This window comes from Megalops cyprinoides, chromosome 21 (genome assembly GCF_013368585.1).
Source record: "Megalops cyprinoides isolate fMegCyp1 chromosome 21, fMegCyp1.pri, whole genome shotgun sequence".
NCBI classification, from domain to species: Eukaryota; Metazoa; Chordata; class Actinopteri; order Elopiformes; family Megalopidae; genus Megalops; species Megalops cyprinoides.
The window spans coordinates 21,252,443-21,272,158 of record NC_050603.1 but is presented as its reverse complement, the minus strand read 5'-3'; the positions used below and the strand labels follow the sequence as shown (position 1 = coordinate 21,272,158).

The 19,716-nt window shown below is 40.2% G+C and overlaps 1 protein-coding gene across 1 annotated transcript in view; it reads left to right on the top strand.

Annotated features, from left to right (window-relative positions):
• Positions 1-19,716, top strand: part of col22a1 (collagen, type XXII, alpha 1) — a 70,257-nt gene that overhangs the window by 22,584 nt on the left and 27,957 nt on the right. Inside the window, exons 6-23 of the mRNA XM_036515661.1 lie at positions 2,830-2,953; positions 3,374-3,649; positions 3,921-4,001; positions 4,272-4,391; positions 5,062-5,106; positions 5,231-5,293; positions 5,702-5,740; positions 8,420-8,473; positions 9,363-9,416; positions 9,747-9,800; positions 11,891-11,944; positions 12,369-12,413; positions 14,365-14,418; positions 15,272-15,325; positions 16,461-16,496; positions 17,012-17,041; positions 18,048-18,101; positions 18,970-19,023. Coding sequence (XP_036371554.1) covers positions 2,830-2,953; positions 3,374-3,649; positions 3,921-4,001; positions 4,272-4,391; positions 5,062-5,106; positions 5,231-5,293; positions 5,702-5,740; positions 8,420-8,473; positions 9,363-9,416; positions 9,747-9,800; positions 11,891-11,944; positions 12,369-12,413; positions 14,365-14,418; positions 15,272-15,325; positions 16,461-16,496; positions 17,012-17,041; positions 18,048-18,101; positions 18,970-19,023 — 1,291 coding nt within the window. The remainder of the gene's footprint in view (positions 1-2,829; positions 2,954-3,373; positions 3,650-3,920; positions 4,002-4,271; positions 4,392-5,061; positions 5,107-5,230; positions 5,294-5,701; positions 5,741-8,419; positions 8,474-9,362; positions 9,417-9,746; positions 9,801-11,890; positions 11,945-12,368; positions 12,414-14,364; positions 14,419-15,271; positions 15,326-16,460; positions 16,497-17,011; positions 17,042-18,047; positions 18,102-18,969; positions 19,024-19,716) is intronic.

Genomic DNA, 19,716 nt, shown 5'->3' with positions numbered 1-19,716 from the left:
TCTCTGTACTCATGGAGTACATTCATTCAGTAGTTCAGACGCTATGAAAAGTCCTGGGGCCAAAGGTATCAGTTTGCCAGCTTCTTGAGTGGAGGGTTTTCTCGAGCTGTATCAGTATGTTCTTGGTCATCAGCTCAATCAGGTTCACCTGCAGGCTATGCACTCCCAGACTGGGTGAAACATGTTTATGTATGCAAATACAGCACAGCTTGTTTGCTAACATTCACACATCCGTATATGGAAACTATGTATCTTACATCAATGCTTTCACTGTATGTGAATTAAGAGTAATTGGTAATACCGAAATGAAGTTGCCAAAATGAAGTTACTTTGAAAATGTATTGAGTCATTAATTTATTAAATTGTTTCATTGGGAAGCTTAAGTAGCTACAAGATATTCCACTGTGCTGTCTAACCTACTTATTTTAGCAGTTTTTGAACACTCATAACTTTAGCACATATTGCTGAATGAAGAGCTCCCTTCACTCCCAGTATCAAAGACATACCCATACGTGACCACTTTTAGGTCTCTATGTCCTTATGTCAATGACCATTCATTCGTCTTCCTGACATAAAGCAGTGAATCTGTGTTTTTGCTTATCGACCGTTGTGGTTAACTGTTGTCGGAGCTATTCAACAAGGAGTATAGTAGATGACTGCCCCTACAAATTTTTAATGATTGTCAAGAAATCACGTATTGTTGTCACCTGGTGATCTGTTGTTGAGTTGAACCATTATTGAAGTGCATTTGCAAGATCTTATTGACAGTCATTTCTACATTAAATCACTACCACTAGTTTAATGTTAGCCTCTGATATTGAATGAACTTCTATGGGTAGTGGAGAATCAATGGTTTAGTTTTGTCTGGAGAGTGGAAGGTGTGACATGATAATGAGATATCGAATGACAAGAATGTTACACCTTGACTCACATTGGAATGTGTCTGCTCTGTCAACCCTCTTATGCAGTTTAGAAAAACACAAGTACTCCATTTGTGTGTGTGTGTGTGTGTGTGTGTGTGTGTGTGTCCGCAGGATTCCCATTCAATACACACATTTTCAGAAATGACAGTAAATATGAAGACAGTTTGAACTCTTTACTTTACTGTATCATTAATTTTATGTTGGTTATTCTGTTCATACTCTGAACTAACAATATGATTATTACTGTCATTATTAGTATGTAATTTAGCAGATGTCTCTATCCAAGAAGACTTTCAATGCATGGCATAATTGGAGGGTGATAATATTGGAGGGGAATAATAATGGGTATTGAAACACAATTGAAATCTTCAAGAACATCAAAAACTTTGTTTAAATTATGTATTTGAAGGAATTGGAAAGGAATCGGAAAAGAAGACACAGAGAAATTATGACCTCTGATCAGTTCTTCTTTCACATACCTGATTCTTGTCTATAGTAACCAATTTGTATGTAGACTCGGCCTTTGTATCTTTATGAAATAGCTTTATTTCTCTCTCTTGTTGCTGTTATAAGACATAATCCTATTGTTCTTGATTCCCAGTGTTTTATTGTCTCGTCTGATCTTTTAGTGTTTGATTTTAGTGTTTGAAGGCAGTTTTCTAGATTGGTTATTTCCCTTCATACAAAAGACAAAATTCATTAGACAGTGTTATGAACCACACAGGACTGTGAATTCCTTTGTTTTTGTTTGAAAATGTCTGGTAGCAGATTTCACATTCAGTTTAAAAAAAAAACTTCCCATATCTCTCTTGTTCTTATTTTTGGATTGTATGCCCCTGTCATATTCCCAGGGTATGTGCCATGACAAACTTTATGCCAGGTGTCAGGAGGAGGAGCTGCAAAACAGAACATCCTGAACCCAAAATAATACCAATGTGCCCTGAGTGTTCACATCCACTCCATATATGTTTTGACCACCTCCCATCCTTTTCCCACATTTGGCACATCACTAGCACAATGGGGATGAAAATTGCATATTTGGTTGGTACAGAAGGCATTTTTGTGGAATGTTCTGACATGAAATTATCGAAGCCCACTGTGCACTATGATCTTCTGTGCCATTTTGTAGTGGCATTAAAATCTGACCCAGTGTGATCATTTCTGCCATTATTACTATGAAATCTAGCAGATCTTGATAGTCACGGTGGTCTATGATGCATGGAATTTTTGTACTGCAATGTCTATCACATGGGAAAAGAGCCCAATATCTGTTTATTGTAACAGGTGGATTAATAACGTTTTCAAGTCATGCTTTATTAAAAAGGCAATTGCTTATGAAAGACACAAAGATATGAGGAAAAGAAACAAAATAAATGAATTATGCAAGAGAGGGAAATTGAAAAGTAGGAAAAAATCATAGGTGACATTGAATGATACATATCTTGAGAAGGTGAGAAATGGAGGGAAGAGAAAAACAGGGGCTTTAACTACAGGCGATAGTGATCTAGATTTTCCATTGGCAATTATGTTTTTACATTTCCAATGGTTTTTTTACCCAACATAACAGGATCTGTTTGGAAGGCATTGTAATTCAGCTGATAACATCTTTGTAACATTATTACATGTGAAAGAGAATGAAATCAGTGCGACGTTACAGTTTCATTGGATCTCATGAATGGACAGTAGTATTCCACGAGCTGGCCAAAAACATACAGAACATGTTTAATTTGTGGTATTTCCCTGGAAGTTGAATATATCTGTGTCTCTGCTTTCATCTGTAGAAGCTGTATTCTCAGCCAGAAGAAAGCAGTGAGGACACATGCACTAAAACTGGGCTGAATAGAGTGAGGGGAGGTAGTGCAGTTAATATAACAGTCCCTGTCTTGTCCTGTTTTCTGTCTTCCAGAGATGTTTTCCCACAAGGTTTGCCAGATGAGTACGCTTTTGTGACGACTTTCAAATTCAGAAAGACCTCCAGAAGGGAAGACTGGTACCTCTGGCAGATCTTTGACAAGTACGGCATACCACAGGTAAGTGGAGGGAGCTTTACAGGTGGAAACAGCATTGTGATGCACTCACTAATGTCAGCAGGTAACAGCCTTGGAGACCAAAATATCTCTGCTATTGTGTCTACAGTTAATAGCCTCGTTCCTGATAAAAGCTAACTTTTCACAATTTTTTGCCTGTATAAAGAAGCTCTTAGATATTTACCTACATTTTGCAAATTGTAATGATCTGTAGGTCATTAAAATATACCACCATTTCCCTGCCTGTTAGGTAACCATTTCCTATGTCAAAATAACAAAAAATATGAATTTTTGTATGTCCCACTAGGTGCTTGAATATGAGCTGAAGTACATATGTACTTGAATGTGATTATAGCGGTTCCAAATCCTCTATGCCCTGCTTTTGATCTTTCTGTTTTGTTTCCGTTGCTTTCATATGACTAGGTTTCCATTCGCCTGGATGGAGAGAACAAGGCCGTGGAATACAATGCGGTCGGACTGACTAAGGATGCTGTGAGGGCGGTCTTCAAGAACCCAGAAGTTGACAACCTGTTTGACCGCAACTGGCACAAGATAGCTCTCAGCGTGCAGGCCAAGTCCGTGTCCCTCTACCTCGACTGCAAACACATAGAGACACTGCCGATCGAGGACAGGGAAGACATCGACATCCAGGGAAAGACAGTCATCGGCAAGAGGCTGTACGACAGTGTGCCGATTGACGTGAGTTGTTATTCCGTGTGAAGTGGGACATCACCGAGTCTGTGCGTCCATGTTCCGTATTTCACCAGCTGCTGGTTATTTTTAGATTATGTGCGGGTTTTACGTGCTGCCATTTGGCCTGCAAGCAGCCACGGTTTTGAGCGGTCATTGTGTTGCGGTGTGAATTTGATGTAACATTTCCGCAAGTTAACGTGTGAGAAATGTTGTCCGAGGTTTGGATAGCCCCTCTGACAATTTGTTCTCGTCTGTCTGCCCAAATTGCTTCCCCCAGTTTGACCTCCAGAGGATGGTGATCTACTGCGACTCCAAGCACGCCGAGCTGGAGACCTGCTGTGACCTCCCCACTGGCCCTGTGAGTACACCTGTCACTGTGAGACACTGGAGTGAGTTCCCGTGATGCCACAGTGATTACCCCCCCCCCCCACCCCCCGCCCCCACGCTTTCCATCCATTTCCTCTCATTGTGGCTTCCAAGCATCAGCCGAATTCCTGAAGTGGCCTTGCTCTCTCCCTCTGAGTGACAGCCAACCCAGCTTTGTCTCAATCGACTTTGATCTTTGTTTCTCGTAGTCATTTTTATGCGGATACGCGTTGCCGACCTTGATGGTGTTTCTGTTTTTCAGTGTCCCAAGAAGGTGGTGACAGAGGCGCCCCCTATCGAGATCCTAACCCCCACCCCCAAGAGCGGGGAGCAGCACAGTGGCCCCAAATCAGTGAACTGTTCCTGCCCTGCGGGAGAGAAGGTAGGGCCAATCAGACTGGATGTGTCTCTCTGCTGCAACTGTACTATCTAATCCTGCCAGGCTGTTTTCTCAAATAATGGTTGATTGTTTCAGTGTTCACTGGTGTAAAGATTAAGATCACACCTTTTCCTCTGAAAAGAAAATAAAAAATAAAGCCATTGTTCAAAGTAATGTTCAAATGTTTCTGTCTGAATAAGGCACATGGTACTGTTATATCATGATTCCGTTATTTGGCTGAGCAAGATCTCGCGTTCATTGAAACCCACAAATTGAAACATAAATATTTTGAGTATTTTTAACACAGCAATTTCTAAATTATTTCTCACTCTAAAAATGGATGTTTATAACTCATTGACTGTCTGTTTGGTAACAACTTATAGAAGGACAGACCAGCCCTCGCAGGGTCATGTTGGTCATGATGTATTGACATCATTTGATTGTCTTGGTGGGGAAATTAAAATTAAAGTATTTGTACAATGCTTTAAGTCCCACATTTTCATTCAAAAAAACACTAAAACTGTAAATCCTTTTGATACTGTGCTTTATTATTGCTGTTTAAATAAGCTACATGGTTAATACTATAGCATGATTACCAAGACCGGTCACAGATAGTGGATTTTTAAAAGGATTGTTCTTGGCCATTGACCATGTTCTTGCTTTCATCTTGCAGGGAGCGATTGGTCCACCTGGAGCCGGAGGTGCCAAGGGTGAAAAGGTCATATCATGTTTACACATTTATCTGTGTGGTGAAGAGGATTCTGTTGATAAGGGTCACAGACACGAGATTTGCTCTGTTTTCACTCTGTGATGTCATAAAACCGCGGTGCGTGTTCTTTCAGGGCGATCCTGGGATTCAGGGTGCAATTGGACCTCCTGGCCTCAAGGGACAGAAAGGAGATCCTGTATGATACCGTTACTCACATCACGACTATGGGGCTAAGACTGTGTGCAACAACACTGCAGAAAAACAGATAACAGTAGCAATACAGATAAAATATAATAAGCCCCATAGATAGTTTAAAGAGAGAGTAACTTAGAAAACAGTTGTCTTTTTATAACTTGAATGCATAGTAAATATTTTATATCATTAGTATAATGTTCTAGTATAAAGAACCAAACCACTTGATGTTTTGTATTTTTGGATTTGGAACATATTTTAATTTTTACATTTAAAATATGCTGTTCTCATAAGTTTTGGTTGTACAATTTCCATAGTTAGATATTTCATGCTCTTCTGTATTTCCTTTTCTGCTGCTGAGATGCATTGCATGGCTCAAAATAATTGATCCATGTCGATTGATTATTTGCAGGGTAAAGCTGTTTCTATCAAAGGTGATAGAGGCGAGAAGGTAAGCTCATGGTTTTAACAGTTAAACTCCTCACTTGCTGTGATGGATGGAGGTGTTAAGTACATGGAGTTACTCTTTGTCAACACCACCAGGCAGTTCAATAGAAATAAAAATAATACATTAACATAGTGGATCCAGTAGTATGCCTGTATGGAGCTGCGTTCTCATAATGACATCGATGTACAGTAAATTGTAGTTTAGATCCGTTTCTGTACGTGTATTTCTACGTGATAAAACAATTATCAGATACACAGTCATGGCTGACAACTTACATACTATCAACCCATACAAATGGATTTACTGAGGAAATTTCCATTAAAAACAGAACCTCACCTGTTGGGTAGACACTAGGAGCTACTGTATGGTGATATGCAAAGTTTTGCAGTCTGGGCTGTGTCCTGAGTTAGTTTAAGACACCTTGATAGCCGATTCTTATGACCTTAGCACTACGCGCTGCTGACTTGATAACGAGAAGAGATCTGACCTCTAAGCTCGACCCGGAAGTGGAAAGATAAAATGACTTGTTTCTCAGGGCTGTGTCCAGGAGTGAAGAAATGCTTAGATGACAGTGTCACAATTACAGGTCCAATCACCGCAGAGAATGTGTGATACAAGGGACAGGCCGGCAGGTCCGCCCACTCATCCCCTAAAAAAAAAAAAAAACCGCATTCCTTCCTCCGTGGCAATGCCAGCTGGGAGCTTCAACGTGTAATTTGGTCGTCCAGGCCCTGTCCCCAGCCCGTATCGCAGAGGCTGATGGAGGACAATATTTATAATGGCCGCAAGTGGGCAGGGAAGCACGGACTGGGAACCCCTCCCTTGCCTTTGATTTTGACTCCGGTTTTTGTTGCTCCTGTGACAGTCTGAGCCGCGTGTAGCCTAGCATCATCGCAATCCATAGGTGATATGATTTTGCAATGGGGCTCTGATCTTACAGTGCAATGTCACGAGGATCAGATGTGTTCTTTGACTTTGAAAGGAAGTCTTCTCTCTGTTGCTTTTCCCTGCTGGGTAACACAGGTCCTGCTTAAGAAAAAAGAAAAGAAAAGAAGTTTAGCCGCCCACAGCCAGAAAAAAAATGAAAATGAAAACAGAATGTCCAGTTCTGTAACAAGCACCCTCTGTGCAGGCGTTTGGATAGCAAGTTATGATTCCACTGCCTCCTTCTTTTAGCACATCTTCACTTTGTGTGTTGTCAGATTGTCATACGCTGAAACGATTACGGTAGTCAGCATTTAATGAAGTGAAAAAGACAATGAACCGTGCAGTGTGCCTCAGTCATTTTGCATTAACCTGTATTGAAGTTTGATAGGTTTAAATAGCACGTTTTCAGTTATTTCCATACTGTTGGTTTCCGTAATGCCTCGATTTGTCAGCCTATTCATATGTAGTCGTCAGCCTCCATTTACATTCACAGGTGCAATACAAAGAACAGAGGAGTTTACTGATTGAAATTACATGAAACTACAAACTCATGGCTGTTTGTGGTATATTTTCTATTGCTTAACTGTCTCCCTATTGCTATCCTCTACATTCTTTTCTTTCCCAGTCTTTTAACTAAAGGGTATAATCACAAAGTTGTCATATGCTGCAACTTTGTGAAGGTGAAGGTTCTCACACTCATATTCAATCTGACAGGACTGTGCTGCACTGTCTGTTCTTTTATTTACCATGTATTTAACCAGGTAAGTCCCATACAGACTAAAGACAAAACCATTCAAGAGGCAGCGCATGAGAGAAGGAGAGAGAGAGAGAGAGAGAGAGAGAGAGAGAGAGAGAGAGAGAAGAGCATAAGAGGAATAGAGGGAAAAGAGGGACAGAGAGAGAGTGCACCCACAGTAAGGGATGGAAAGGGAGAGAGAGACAACAACTTATTCAAAGCATTGACATTTTCCAAAAGACCTCTCTCGCTCCTTAATCACTGGCTTTAACCTGAAACAGAGTAACTCTAATAATAATAAAAAAAAGTGCTTACCGTGGTTATTCTAAGTTAACAGCAATAGCATTGCAGCTAGATTGAATCTGGGCCTACTGTATGAGTTGTTTTGGTACACCGGAAACTGGACCTAAATTTACAATATGCTATGATTTGTACATTCTGGAAAGTACAAGTGCTTTTTTCCCCTGTACATTTCTGAATGGTTATATTGTTTCATTGATGTTCTTCATTGTCTTGAATTGTCTTTATTGCACAGAAATATGTGTGGTTAAATCAAATTTAAATTTAATTTCACTGTAGACTGGAGACACATTGTTTTATGCAGATGTTGATTTTATCCATTTTAACAATATAGTCAAATGTGTACATGTAATACCCATTCCGAAAATAATTAAAGGCTAGCATTCCTCCACTTGTAAACTGGTTTATGAATTCAATAAAACATTATACAGGCTGGGATTCAGCAGCACTGTGTAATCAAGGGGTCATAAACTGTTTGTTTATGTTGAAGGACACCAACTGACATAGCTCAAACCAGACAACAATTCAAATTGAAGCACAGTATAAAAATACAGCTCTTGGGGCTTGTGCTGTTGGGATGAACATAGCTGGCCTGTACCAAGCCATGAACTGAAGTTGTGGGATTAGTTTTTACTCTTTGGCTTTGATGACAACGTCAGTGGTGCCACGTTCGTGCACCGAGGGTCAGCACAGTCTAAGATCCAAAATGTCTCCCCCAGGGTGAGGAGGGTGAGCAGGGTGAATCAGGAGAAAAAGGACAAAGGGGAGAAAAGGTAAGAGGCTCCCCCAGAAGAGTCTGTTTTAATTAGCGCTAATGAAGTTCTCTCTCATTGTTTGATTACAGTTGTTTTGAAGTGTTCAGGTAAAGGCCTACACCCCCCTCCCTATGTGGTGTAACTTCAAGAATTTAACTTTAAGTTCTGTGGAGAAGCTGGTCAGCAAATTAACAGAAAGAACAAATCCCAAATCAAAAACCCAATCATGTGTTTTCAAAACCAACAAACAACCAGTCTGAGTGCACACACACACAGCTCTCCAGGCACACACCTGGATATAATATGCCTTGAATTAGGCAGGTGTGGCTTGTTAACCAATGGGTTGGCTCACACAGACAGAGACAATTACCGATTGGCAATTGAACAATAAACCTGTATGGAATCAAATTGGTCAATGAGTTCAGTTATTGACAAGGTTGGAAATGCACGACATTCCTTAAACACTTAACAAAGTGACAATTTGACAGTCAGTACCGGGGGAAAGGTGAAGGCTCTCCTTTACAGCTACAAATTAAGCAGTTGTTTCTTTTAAGTTGCCAGTACAGCCTCATAACTCTGGCGGTTGGTAAAATTAATACATAATGTTAATTTCATTACATTAATTTTGAATTAAACAGAAAGATTTGCTTAAATGCATTCCACAAGTCCAAAGCTGAAATTGTTATCATTATTATTATTATTATTATTATTATTATCATCATCATTATTAAACCATGGACATCGCAAAAGTTTTTTTGTAAGATTTTTGTATGCAGCCATGTATATATGTAGGTATTTATTTGTTGGGGGGTATGAAAATCCAGAAAAATAATGTGGTTTATGTTTATTAGTTTTGTTTATTATACCACAATTCAGAAATTGACCTTTGATTTTCAATCACTCAAAGGGATCCGTCGGACTGCCCGGTCTCGGTGGAAAGAAAGGGGACAAAGGAGAGAGAGTGAGTTTTGGCTGTTTATACACTCCTGCCCTCAATACTGCAGCTCTGTCTCCCATTCTCCTTGCGACTCCCTCTGATGTTCAGCTAGGGGGCGCCCTATTTAAACACTATCACATGTTTCCCTTAACTCCGAATGACAAATGTAACCATGTATGTAATATTTTTTTGTTAATTTCAGCACAGACCAAAGTTGTAAGGATGAAGATTGACTACTTACCTGAATGCTGTGCTCTCATTAAGGACATTGCATCCCAGCAGATAAACTGAATGCCTCTCCTCCCCAGCCAAATTCTTTTATGTACTGATTTTTTTTTTTGTTTGTTTTTACAGGGTGAATCGGGAAAAGCGGGTGACACAGGACCGGCCGGCCCTCTGGGACCCAAGGTGAATCGATTCGGCTCCGGCATGCGTGCCTTGAAGAATCACTTCTGCTAGGATGACTTTCAGTTGGCCAATGTTCCAGCTTTTTTTTTGTGCTGCCCTCTGAAAGCTGCACGGCCGATGGATTTACCACATGACAGCTTATATACAGAGAAAAAACAGGCATTGCAATAAGTCAAACTGGGAAAATGTATTTCATATAGGATAGCTACAGTTTCCACTACATATATTCCATATGCTGGATGGTATTCTATAATGGTACTGCCATATATTACAAAAATAACTTTTGTTTGAATGGTAAGTAATGCAATTTTTCCAAGAGTTTTTAAAGTTTAATGAGTTGAGTGAATACATTTGCATTGTTTTAAATACAGATTTACAACATATATTCACAGCATATGAAAATGTGAAATGTGGCAGTTTGCGAACAAAATATAAATGATTAGATAATCACATTTCTGTAGGCACACTAATATGTGTGAAGCACAGTGTAAAGGCTGGAATTTATATTGATGGACGGATGGAAATAACCCCCTCATCACGCACAACAGCATCATTTCTTTTTTGTGACTCATACCAAAAGCGATGCTCTATTTTGGCGGCGCATCCCATGGGGGTGACAGCAGAGTGACACAGGGAACATCGCTATCTTGTCAGGAGACAAAATGGTCTTTCAGCAGACTGGTGACATGCATTGTGACAGGGGCATGTTGGTCCCGATCGCTGGCCCAGATGCCCAGATGCGAAGTGGGCGATACCCACGTGGGGCATAGCTGTCCCGAAAGTGTTTTCGGCAACCTCCCCTGAAAAATATCAAGCCTTTTTTTGTCTTTGCATTTATTCTGGCTTTTGTACATGGCAATTTTGATGGGACTTTCTGACAGATTTACAAATGCATAAATAGTTCTGATTCCATAGACGGGAACAGACATTTCAGTTTGAATGTGCAGAGGCAGGCTTGCACTTGCACTCCCCCCCTGGGGTCACAATTGTTTACACACAAGCACTTGTCTGCCTCACACCGACTCCTAGTGGAATTTTTTTTCCTGACCTGGTTTGCTCCCAATTGCAATTAACCGAGAGAGACGAAGAGGAAAGGGAAAGAGACAGCTGATTCAGGTTTAGCCCCGAGGCCATGTCCACTAAGTCTCTACCGTGACCATAGAAAGAGCCTCATGTCACCATGCCCAGAATCCCTGGTACGAGGGAGAGATGGACATGAAAGGGGAGCTACTGCCCCCTGCTGAAAATCGTGAATTATTACGTTACACTCAGGCTGAATGTTCAGGATTGCGTTCACTCAGTGCTCTGCCTTGAACGTGGAGCAGAGTCCAAACAAAGCATTTATTGAATAAATAATCTCTAGTGTTATCACTCAGCTGCTAACAGTGATACAAGGTTATCGGATACTTTTTTGAAGTCATGAAAGTGCAAAGGTTTATGTGAGGGAAGCAAGTGAATTTGGAGGAGGAAAGACATAAGGTAGCATTAGGAGCATGACTCTTAATGACAGGCGTTTAAGCCTCTTTAGGCCTTTAATGACCTGCTTAATCCCACCATATGATCATCAATTAGTTTAACCTCACCACAGAGAACCTCAGGTCATCTCTTTTTTTCTCCCATCCAAGTAGACTACATTTTTAGATTTTTTAAAATTTTTGATCAGTTGGTGGTCAATGCCAATCACGAATATGAATTAATCATATTAACAAGGGATTTGGGCTAACACTCTATAAAAATGTGTATGTTCTTTCATTGATATAATTTACAGAAAATGAGTTTATAATGAGAGAGGCCTTAACATGCAAAGACAATGATTTTACGATTCTATTTAAATATATTGCACCCACACAAAATGATGTACTTTTCTGTCTGTTGCCTTTTTTTCCTCATACTGGATTAAAAACTAGCCTGAAAAAGGCTCATGAAGACAGTTGTTGTTTGGTCAAAAGTGCATCAGCTGCACGTGGTCTCTGTCTATGCAGTGTATTTTCCTGCTGGGTTCTTTTGTGCACAGTCATTGGTGGAGTTTCATTTTGTCGGGGCGGAGTCAGTACTAACAAGGCGTGGCCTTACCTTCTCATCCCATGCAGGGAATACAGGGGGATGCGGGAACTCCAGGGTCACCTGGTCCCAAAGGCGTGACTGTGAGTTATCTTTCCTCCTTCCTTTCAAAACACACATCCCCAAAGACCTATTTAAAAGCAGTTAGAGGAATGGTGTTGATGCCAAGGGGCTAGTGTGCTACTCCGTGACTGAAGATTTTTCACTTAATGAGAATTTCAGGTAGATTTGAGGAAATCCATTATCCCTATCCAATTATCCAGAGGGAATTACAAAGACAATCTGATTGTGAAGTGTGTCCTACCAGATAAAATTGATTGGTGATGGGCTGACTGATTCAAATAAATAAACAAATGAGTTCAGAATTCTATGAATAAATAGGTCTCAAGGAATGGAAAAGATTTTTGCAGGAGCAGAACTTTCCCTGGGCTCTCAAAAATATGTAGACCATTTCTATGAAAATCAAACTCAGTTACAGTTGATAGTAATCTGTGTTTTTCCCTTTAGGGTGACAGAGGAGTGAAAGGGGAAAAGGGATCTGCAGGATTAAGGGTGAGAACTGATTCCTCCAAAAATATATAGTGCTGTTTTCTTTCACAGTTTAACCTTCCTACTGTCCTATAATACCTATGCTGTGTCTATAAGAGTGGATGCAGTCAACTGACTTTAAAATATATACAGAAAACAACGGCACAACTGTAAGCAGTGTCAGGTAACATTACAACTCTAGCTTTTACAAGTGAGCTTTTGTGCACTGAATTAAACTGATAACAAATATAGTTGTTTCTTTAGTAGGATGGGGGTGGTGGGGGTGGTATATATGAACAGTTGTAACAGGTAGCATTAGGCTATCACTACACTGAAATTATGTTGTGCAATTTAAAAAATAGTCAGGTAAGTAGCCCAGGAGCACTGATGGTGTTTAATTACATATTCTCAAAATGCTTTATCTGATGGCAGTGTAATTAATAAAGCTACCCAGAAAAAGTGTCTCTGTTGAAACATTTAGAAAAAATGCTTAGAGTGCCCTCTGTTGATGACAATCAGTCACTGCTCCCAGGCAGTCCAGCGTTCACAAAACCATTAAAGCAGCAGGGAATGTTGCTGAATTCTTTACCAAGGTAATCTAAGGTGATAACTACATAAAACGCACCAGCAGAGGGAAGAAAAATCGCGACCACCTCAGGTCAGAGATGAATGTGTGTCGTCTGTGAGAGGGTTAACAAACAGCGCAACGCTGCGTGTTACAGAAGCCTCTCAGATGTGGTCACCTCTCCATGGAGGAGTGAAATGGCACAAACAGATGTGGCCGTCTTGATTCGCTCTCCAAACTTCCTGTGCTGAGTCTGTGGGCGAGCTACAAAAATGCAGCCTTACAGAGGATGCGTCCTTATGAGTGATTCTCATTCGGTCCATTTTATTTTATCGGCAGTGTAAATGGCTACTATTATTAGTTTTATTGTTATCATTATTATTAGGAGTAGTAGTAGTATTTGCTGATGCACTTACTATGGCATTTAATGTATACAGTGTTCTGCTATAATGATTCCAACTGCTGAAGATTCAGTATTGTCTCTGCTCTTAGCCTAACCATTTTGTATGCACTGTTTTATGTTTCTGTTCATAAGAGCATCTCCTGTGACTAAGTATAAATGTAATTGTAGTACCAGTAACCATGTAACACTTGACATCTGGGTAAGTCATTATGCACGACATTAATCACTGTAACAAATGATATATCAGTGAACGTCTAAGTCCAAATCATAACATAATTAAACTAGCGGGTTTGAAGGGCGTATTGGTTTAAGGGAGCACATCATGGCAGCAGAGGTACCGAAAGTGGACTGAGAAAGACCATAGGTGAAGAGAAGAGCAACAGTTAGCACAGTCAAAACCAGCTCCATGCTCCATCGGGTAATGCAGACTTCATCGGAGTGGTCCGTTTGTGGTTGAGACTCATTTTCACAGTATTCCTGCGTAAAGAATTACACAGCAGGGTGCCCCACACACACTTTGTTGCCAAAGCGCAAGTACTGACATGACAGAATACTGCACACAGATTAATTACTGTATGGCAGTTTTTCATCTCATCATGGCCATATATAATTAAGCAAACTTTCAGCCAGCATGTGCTGAGATACAAGGCATGTTTGTGTTTTCCTGTGTGGTAGAAGGCCATGCTATAGCCATTAGCGCACCCCTTTGCTTTGTCTTTGTGGCAGGATCTGGAGAAATGCTTACCGTGTTATCTGAGGGTGAAAGGAACTCCTGAGAGGGGGGTGGAGGGAGATGGGAGTATGGGTAAAAGATTGAAAAACAGCACTTGGAACAAGCATACAGTGTACCTGCATAGTATCCCTTTATTAGCAGGCTGGTAAAGGATTAGTTCTTTTGAGGGTAGAAGGAGGATGGAAAACACTGGACTAAATTGTATTATACTGTATAGATCTGAACCATGTGTGCATCCATACATATGTCTTTTTATTTTCTCATTAATCATCAGGGAGAGCCCGGTCTGGATGGACTTCCTGGAAAACCGGGGCTTCCAGGGAAGGATGTAAGTCCTTGCTGTCAATCAAAGTGACTCAAACTGTAGCCACTTTGTTCTCCACCTGCCACCACTTACAACACATCCAGTGTATGTATATTGACCAGCTTCTGAAGAGGCTTTCACGAAGGATTTTATCTGAAAAATCATGAAAATGTAACTGTATTAATGTAACATCTTTCCTTGTCTTTCATTTCATTCATTTAACCTGAAAAGTCCAGCTGAACACTTGATTGCACTTTTTTAGTAAATCCTGCAGAATTTGACACACTTTCCAATGTTGCTTGAAAGTGTGTCATATAATGTAGGAGTGTTCTCCATGTAGTACTGCAACTTTGAGCGCAGTTCATGTTTACTGAGTTTAGGGCTATTGTACAAAGTTTCCAGAGCCAAGTGCCAGTAAGGAAAATCCTGCTGGCATGTTACTAAAAGGACATAGCTGTTGGCACACCTTGAAAAGGTGAGAGCACTAATGTTAACATACAGACACTCCCTTACACATTATTTGTGTACAGTTTCAGATGGAGAGCTCAGTATTCATAATTTTTATGAACACCCATGCCCTGTGATGAAGTGAATCATAAAAGCGGATAGAGATTCAGGTCTCCTGAGATGGCACTTCACTTTGTAAACACAAGCAACACATACTTTACAGGAAGGAAGAGTGGAATTTCAGTTAATGACAATAACATGTTGGACACTCAGTAGATTCCTTTCATTTTTATCTTCAACTGGTCAGTGGGATACAATGCTTACATTTCATTGGATATTTTTGTGTGCCACTTATATTATTGCCATTGTGGCCATACAAAATGAATGGAATATGCCATTTCTAATGCCAGGCTTTCTTTCTATATAACAGGGACTCCGCGGACTCACTGGCCTGCCAGGAGTTAGTGGTGGTAGAGGTGATAAGGTATGGATGTTATCTAATGCTTTTCTGATCAGAACCATTAGAAATGAATTTGCTGGCTGTATATTGACTTTCTTTCCATAGTTATATCTAAAGGGTGTCAAAGTAAAAACTATATTTTTTTCAACATTTCCATTGTCTTGATGTTTTTTTTACGATAAAAGTTTGCTGAATCAGACTGAATCAGTCTGATTCTATGCCGATTATTCATTATTTTTGGATAATAACTTAAAGCAAGTGTTACATTTTTCATTACTTTTTTTTTTCATTTCAGAGACCACCACATTCATAATGCTCTGTGAATAAGTGAAATGATAGCACTATATTTACTTTGTTATTCCTCTGTGTTTACATTGAATCACCTACACCTACAGAAAACACTGTGCATATGGGTGAAAGTCAAAACTTTTTTGTTTTTTCAAATCTTTCACATTGCTCATGGATATCACACACTCTACACTTCACTTGGCGTGGTGTCACAATCACTGAGAATACCCATGATCCCGTGATCAACATGGAAAACAACACGTCCACTAAAAAACCACTCTGAACAGCAGCTGTTTCGCTCAGGGGAGACAAAAAGTACTGAGAGGGCGTTTCCGAAACAGCTGGTGATTTACTGCACTGTGGCATATGACATCAGACGGGGCTCGGTTTCGCCGCGAAACCCCTTTCTCACCTCGAGACGCGCCAGACATTCCTCCCTCTGGATGACACCGAGGCACAGTCGTTTGTCTGGCTTTTTTTTAATGCGAGCGCAGGCTGCTATCTGTTGGCCCGTAATTACCGATTCATCTCCCGCTCGTGGGGGCGTGAGTCAGACCCGCTTTTCAGAGCATCACGCGTTCTCGCCTTGGGGGGGGGGGACTGCGGCGCGCTAGCGTGTCAGAGGTGCGGTCCCTCCGCTCGACGGGAGATGAATGGTAACCATGCCGAAACATGACATTCACACACCTCCCCTCAAGATAATTACTGCCCTCATTACCCCCCGAAATAGTCTCTCATTGCCCTCCATGGAATTTACCATTTGCTCCCATTGTACTGTCATTAGCACTGTAGCTCTTTTTCATTACAGAAGTGATTTGCAACTTGAAATTTTTTCCCTGACTGCATTCATGTTTTTTTTCGTGTTTCATAGGGAGAAAGGGGCCTTCCTGGAATGCCTGGTGATGTGGTAAGAACTTGTCATTGCATTCATATTATTGCATTGCATTGTGTACTTTTACACATTGACTTTACAAAGCTGCTTTTACATATCATACATTTACTTTACAAAGCTGTGTGCTGAAGGTATATGCAGTGACCACTTTAGTTGTCCACCATGTAACCCACTGAATATACATTGTACTGCATGTGTGCACACACATCTTGGCACTGTGTCTGGTACTGACACATGTTTGAATATGCCTATTGAATATGCCTGTGTCCTTGTTATTTACAACATTTCATGTTGTTTTGTTAAATGCACTTGCACTAGTGCTTTGGAAGTGGCTCCAGATAAGAGCCTCTGCTAAATGACAAAACATAAATGTAACTTTAAATGTAACAAAGGTGTATTCCACTAGAATTTATGTGGAAGAAATATAAGCTGTCTGCACAGGGGAAATGGCTTTGTCTCTGTGTCTGTATGTAATCCTATGTAAACTTTCCCACAAGCCATCTGACTGAATAAAACATTTATTTCCCCAGGTTCAGAAAGAGGGATTGAAAGGAGAGGCTGTAAGTACTTCTCTCACGTCTGGGTTTGTCAGGCCTATGTTTGTTCTTCAGTATAACCTGCTGTGGAAACTAAGGACACGACAACGTTCTCCTGCGTAAAGCCTACTACTAGTTATGGGAATGTGTAGCCGAAAAAACAGCGGATACGCTGTTGGCATTCAAATACAAAATCGCATTTTGTCTTAAGAGAGTTGAGAGTCTTATTACTTGAGGATCAAAGGCCAAGAAATGTGTAAACATGAAAGACAAATTTGCATAAAGTGGAAAATACCTTTGAGAGAAGTAAAGACCTTTGACTGCAAGCTGTTTATAAATACCAGCTGGAAAACAATAGATATTTGCAATTAATTAAAATGTGCAAATCTTGTGTTTGCATGATGCACAAGACCTGCATAACTATTACTTCAGACAACAAGATATTCATTATACCTACCTTGTTATATTTGCTTGCATTCAGTATACAATATCACACTCTGTTTTCCATGCTCTGTTTTCAGCCAAATTAACTGACTTTGTATGTCCAGTGTTGCAACCCAACCATTAGAAAACATGCAGGTTGTTAATGTTTATGAACTACTTTATACATTTCTAATTGTTTTAACCCTGTATAGCTGCAAACGCATATAGTCACTGTGACTAATTTGTTATTGATGCACCACTTTAAAGCAGGAAAGTCTCAGCTGGTTATTCAAAGTGAAAGTCTCTGAGCTCCATTGTGTAGCTAAGCTAAATCTGATTTTTTAAAATGTGTTTGACAACATAGAAAGTGTTAACTATTTAAAATAGTTTTTTATTTTGCCAATAGGAAAGGATTCTCATCCAGACTGTTTTAACCAGCTGCATAAGAACCTTATTCATTACTTTACTAATAATATAATGACCTCTTGCCCTTTGAACCTGCTGTCCTACCTGCCTATTTTAGGCTCCAAAGTCCATTTTATATTCTTCTTCCATTTATGTTCTGTACCTGAAGAGTTGTGTAGCCCACAGTCTCTTTGATTTACAGGGACCCCCAGGACCCCGTGGCCCCCCAGGGCCTATTGGACCCCCAGGACCCCCGGTAAGACCAAACAAGTCACTCTTTCCTGTGGAACTCCTGGGTACAACAAAGAACAGAGCATGTAGTTCACCCACTCTGGTGCATTGTGGGATACCCTGTTGGACAGTGGCTTTAGAGCCCCTCCATTCAAGGCTTTGCTATCCTTTTCCATTATACTGTCTATTTAACAGCAAATGTTGCCAGATACAAAATATGTCCTAATTATATATCTAGTAAAATATGTTCTTTAATACACTTTGCTTTGAACTATTGTTTTGAACATATCACATAATTAAAGCCATATATTGCTAAGAAATGTCTAATATGCTGTTTATGCATATAATTGTATCAACACAAATATAAGGATTATAAGGAATTTGTTAAATATTGTTTAAAATATGTAATATATTCCCTATTTTGTTATATCAAGATAAAAACACTTTAGAGCATATTTGTATATGGTCTGCCTATGAATATGTAACAAAGCAACAATACAATATAAACCATGAACAAATCAGGGATACATGTTCAAAATGAATCAATGTATGTTTCTGAGGAGGAGGTCAGGTCTGCTAGGACATTCCACATGAGATATATATACAATCTACACTGTTCCCATGGAGTACCTCAACAGTGAATATTGTAACTCTGTGTCCCAATCTGGTAACTTTGGCCTCCACCTTAATAAAATATTTATGCTTAGTTTCAGACTAAACCTCAACAATGTATATGTTAATGGTTCATAAAGCTGTTATTAATACTTTATTAAGTACGTCTAAGTGGACTGTATTGACATTTATCTTGTAAACCCTAAAAATATATTGACATATATTGCTTTTTTTAACAAGGAATTCCTTGAAGTGATTAGAAGTTGTCTGTTCTCTCATAGGGCCCACAAGGTCGTGAAGGCCCACCCGGAGAGCCTGGAGAGTTTGGCCAGAGGGTAAGACTGTCAATCATTTGGCTGGACAGAGGCAATCACAGTGTGTCTCACTAAATGGTCGATGTTCTGCAAGCAGTAGACAGCCTGCAAGCGGCCGGAGAGTGTATTACTGCCACCCTTTATTGGACCCAGTCTTCCTTACTTCATTGTTTTATGCTGATGTTATCCTTCTCATCACCGGTCTCTTCTCCAAAATTCCCTTAATGTGCAAAAGCCATTTGGGGCACTCCTGCATTCATCTAAGTAGGAGTAGCTCTTAGGAACTGCATGTAAACAGCTCTGTAATCACAATCACAGTGAAGACCTGGCCGTGTTCTGGAATTCCTCTATGTCCTATGGGGACATCATGGGGAATAACCCACAGCGAGAGGCCTGTGCGAGTGGAAGCTTTCATGGACACAGCTACCGGCAGGAGGCCCTGGGGAACGGCCATGTGCTGCTCTGTGATGCCCGTACAAATGCAGTGGTAAACAGCCATGACTACAGAGGCTACTGAAGCAGGCATGCTACCTGCTACGACTCTGGAAGTTTCTAAGTGAAAACCAGACCAATATCATACACACACATGCACACACACATACACACAGATGCCGTAATAGTTTCTTAACATCTTTATAGTCCTGTAACAACATCATGAATAAGGCCTGGGATGAAACAATATGAAAATGTCTCTTCTGTTGATTTATATACCAG